This window comes from Verticillium alfalfae, genomic scaffold (genome assembly GCF_000150825.1).
Source record: "Verticillium alfalfae VaMs.102 supercont1.6 genomic scaffold, whole genome shotgun sequence".
Taxonomy (NCBI): domain Eukaryota; kingdom Fungi; phylum Ascomycota; class Sordariomycetes; order Glomerellales; family Plectosphaerellaceae; genus Verticillium; species Verticillium alfalfae.
Window position 1 is genome coordinate 1,349,140 of NW_003315033.1, and position 4,047 is coordinate 1,353,186.

The window sequence follows — 4,047 nt, forward strand, 5'->3', positions numbered from 1 at the left end:
TTACCTTGGAAAAACAAGGACCATCTACTTTGGTGGGGTTAGACCCCACAGATCACTGATGATCAGACCATCAAACATAGGCTTGTGGGCTCTGTAGCCAACAGAAATGCATTCATAGCCGACTTGCTTTGAAACTACAGTAGATACCCATCCAAGTGCAAACATACTTCGTGATCCCTCAAAACGAATGTTACATCATCAACGTCGCAATATCTTGGCTATGCCAACTCGAGGGAAAGGGGAGTTTAGTGGCCGGTAGCAGTGGAGACCAGGCCCTGGACGGCCTGCAGCACACACTCGTAGATGGCAGCCTGATCTGTGGCACGGGAATCGTCAGTACTTGGAAGAATCGGCAGCCAGGATTCGAATTGATTTACCGTTGGGTGTCTTGTCGGTGCACTCCTGAGTGATCTGTGCCAACTGCTCCTCCTCGCCGGTGACCTGGCGGCGGTTGATGCCGAGGGTGTCGAGAACGCAGACGTCGAGCGAGGTGATTTCTAAGTTCGATGTCAGAAAAGCAGAATGGGTCTTTTGCCAGATGAGGAACTCACCACCGATCGCCAGCTTCGTCTTGCACTCGTCCACAACTGCCTGGAATGCCTCTTCAGATTGGCGGCGGACCATGCCCGCCACGGGACGTCGGTGGGCCATTTCCATCAGCATGGCCGCGACGATAGCGTCCACATCCTTGTTCTTTTCCATGTCCTTGGTCGCGGAGTTGCGGTTGGCCATGTCCATGTCTATAGTAGACCTCGTGGTCATGCCGTTCTTCATGGCCGGGGCCATGGTACCCATCTTCATGCCCTTAGTCTTCTTCATGGTCGCAGCCATGTTGCCCATCTCCATGCGCTCACGCTTAGCCATGCCCATTGATGGCGCAGTGTCCTTCATGTTCATGGTGTTCCTCATGGCGGGTGTGGAGGAACCCATGTCCATGTCCATAGGCTGACTGTTAGCCATCTCCATCATAGGCGCTGCGGGCTTCATGTCCATAGAGGTCCGCATGGCGGGGGCCGACATGGCGGCACCAACGAGAGTAGCGATGACACAGGCCTTCATGGTGAAAATATTTTGGGGTTGATTTGGTTGAATCGGTTGGAAACGTTGAGTATTGCAGTGTGGTTGGGTTAAACTGATATGGCAGTCACACTGGATGCTGAACGCAGGGCGCTCTTTATATCTCCAAAGTTGAGATTCTGCTCTTGGCTTGTCTCTTGCATAAAGTCAATCGAAAGGCGTCCGATGACCTCTCAGAAACCGGTCTGACAGGAAGGCCAGGCATATCCGGGCACGCAAGTTCGTAATCACATTCCGCCCCGATGAACCGTCGCCGTGCGTTCAGCGAGATCTTTGCCGATTATGGGTGAATCATTGTCGCATGAGAATGACATCGATCGAAGCTCTTCTCAGGGGGACATGGCAGGCAGTGGCATCCCCTGTCGGTTCTGCGGCGCAGAGCCAGACGATCTGGGGCAACGACGAGATATCAAGACCAACAGCCGAGACAGTTGTCTGTCAACACGTCAACGGACACTAGCCCTTCCATTCCCGACCGACAGCAGGGCTGGGCTTTGCAGCCACCGGCCCGATCCCACTGGGGTTGCGCTGGGGCTTTCCAAGCGGGGCAACATTCCAGAGCAATCAACAACTTGAGGTGACAGTGTCTGTAAAGCTCGATATATCAGTTTGTACGATTCAGTGTAGGTTCATGAGCGTGACCTCTGCTTTCAATCCTTATATACACCTGAGACTCTACTGTGTTGTGAACCTAGACAGAATATAGATTCATGATTGTCCACGCTACTGTCCCATCAGGTAAAAATCAAGATACGGAAGAAACATCAATGATAACTCACTGCAGAATAGATAGGAAGAGGTCCACAGATGCCTTCCTTCCTTGAGGTTGGTACATCTGGAACGTCGTGAAAGCCGAGCCGGCGGTGCGTCAGATCTTTGTGGAGGCCTAAATTCGTCATCATGAGCAAGCGCCCTCCAGCTTTACTAATGTCGGCGGCAGAGACGATGACAATGACGGTGGCGGTGTGGGCGCCATCTTGAAATCTGACATGGCAACGCATCTCATCACTATAGTGGCTGATCCTAGCTGATCAAGAGAACGGCGATGCATAGGAATACCACGGCTCAACAATCGGCAATACATAAGAACTTTTCACATATTTTCAGCACCTTGTTAAGGAAACAGTACGTGACGAATCAAAATATTTGAGATCCACTGCTCTCTTGATGAACGGGACAGGCAGAGCCTGCTGCCTTGGCGAAACTTCCTGGATCACGCTACTCGTATAGCTGGAAGTGGCAGAGACATATGCAGACGTCCATCGGCTCGGATAATTATGCATGGTGGTTACTTACGCTACTGTTCATGCTTCAAGCGAGATGATGATAACTTTTTAGCCAATGTTTACGATCACGATGTTTACACCACGCTCCTCGCCAACACATGAAAATCATCATTAGCCCTTCCAGCTGTGGCTGCTTGGCCTACAGAGTACGTAGACAATGCCACCACGCCATCACTTCTTGCCACATTCGGGAGACTGCAAAACTGAACGACTGTTGTCAGTGACTATGAACCTACCCATACATCTGAGTTCCAAGTGAATGTGGAGCAGCGGAAGAAGCCCTTACCCACCTTCCAAGTCTGCGAGCCACTTGCAAAATGCAAAACATACAACACCGGGGATTCGCTGGTGGTCACCCACCCAACTACTAGTCCGGCCCTTATTGGTTTATCGCTGGGAGAGCGGACGGGATCCCGAGTTTTCCAATAGGTATGGTCGTATGTGATGGATTGGCTTGCGCCGGTGGATTATGATGGTCGTGGTGACGCGGCGGGTACTGATTGATCTGACGCGATGTCTTCGATTGATAACACAGCCTTGAACCAACCCTTTTGCTCCTAGGCGTCATATCCCAAGCTTTTCCTCAAAAGTAACCGTAAGTTGATTCCGGACTTCTTGATTCAAAACATACTCTTTTGATGCAATTGGATTGCTCCGAGTAGTTAGGCTTGCGGCCGTGTGAGAGTGCTGCCACTGAGCCCCTCTGCGGCCGGACGGTAATACGGGCATCGTATGAGCCTTCTACGTATTCATATAAGAGCACTTCACGTATATTCTCTGCCCCTCGTAATATAACACTGTATTAGTTTTCGATCAACTTTGTTCGCCGAGGTGGATCTTTACAACGATTTACATGCCTCAACGACTTCACATAACATGCAATACAACAACCTATCAGTCTTCGCTCCGTCTCGGATAACCTGAACAAGATGGGCCATGCCATACTTGCTACACAAAGCCGCCCACTCCGCGCAGAAACCAGAAAACCAGACAGGTACGAATGCAGTGCACGATCTAGCATGAAACCTAAATCTAAGCTGTCAACCCAAACTGCAGCCCTTCACAGGCTGTATAAAATAGTCATAAAGCGTTCCTCATCATGTGATCTGAAGCCTAAAGTAAACCAAAATGTTTGTCATCATGATCAGAATATCTGCAGAACTCATGTCGAGCTTTCTCACACAGATCGACCCTGTTTGTGCTATGACAAGAGCCGCCGGCAAATCTTACTTCGGGATGGAAAACGACCCATCTCATCCATCAGGATTTTCTCTCAGTCCTTGCGGACCTCGTTCAGCAGGTAGAGCTGCCCAGCCCACTGCTCTTTGACAGTAGGCCAGATCTGCGCAGGGGGCAGAATGAAACCGCCATCACGAGCGTTCGCTGGCGGCAGCTCCAGCGTCCACGAGTGGCTCGCATCGGCGGCGCCGTGGTGGAAATCACGACCGGTACCCGTCGAGAAGTAGAGGACCTCGCAGGGCGGGACCGACGGGTGTAGTTGCGGGCCGCTTCGAGGCCTTTGATGGCCGGCGGCGGGGGCCCTGGGCCGACCCTCGCCGCATGGCGCGGACGGCTCCCCGGGCAGGGTCGGCGGCCGCCCCAGGAACCAGCCCCCCGGGGGTGGGGGGATGAGTTGCAAGTAGGAAGGGCAAACCCGATTTAGGACCGGAACCCGGGGGGGCCC

At 52.3% G+C, this 4,047-nt stretch overlaps 2 protein-coding genes across 2 annotated transcripts in view; both read right to left on the bottom strand.

The window, feature by feature from the left end:
• Positions 1 to 333: 333 nt before the first annotated feature.
• On the bottom strand, positions 334 to 1,059 carry VDBG_05508 (predicted protein; the record flags this gene model as incomplete). The annotated part of the gene is made up of 2 exons (XM_003004349.1): positions 334 to 497; positions 552 to 1,059. 2 exons carry the CDS (start codon positions 1,057 to 1,059, stop codon positions 334 to 336), a joined length of 672 nt encoding a protein of 223 aa, XP_003004395.1.
• A 2,577-nt stretch (positions 1,060 to 3,636) lies between these two features.
• The window catches only part of VDBG_05509 (conserved hypothetical protein), a gene marked incomplete at both ends in the record, with an annotated part of 1,587 nt that continues 1,176 nt past the window's right edge, over positions 3,637 to 4,047 (bottom strand). Inside the window, one exon of the mRNA XM_003004350.1 lies at positions 3,637 to 3,904. Within this exon, the coding sequence (XP_003004396.1) occupies positions 3,637 to 3,904 (268 nt within the window). The remainder of the gene's footprint in view (positions 3,905 to 4,047) is intronic.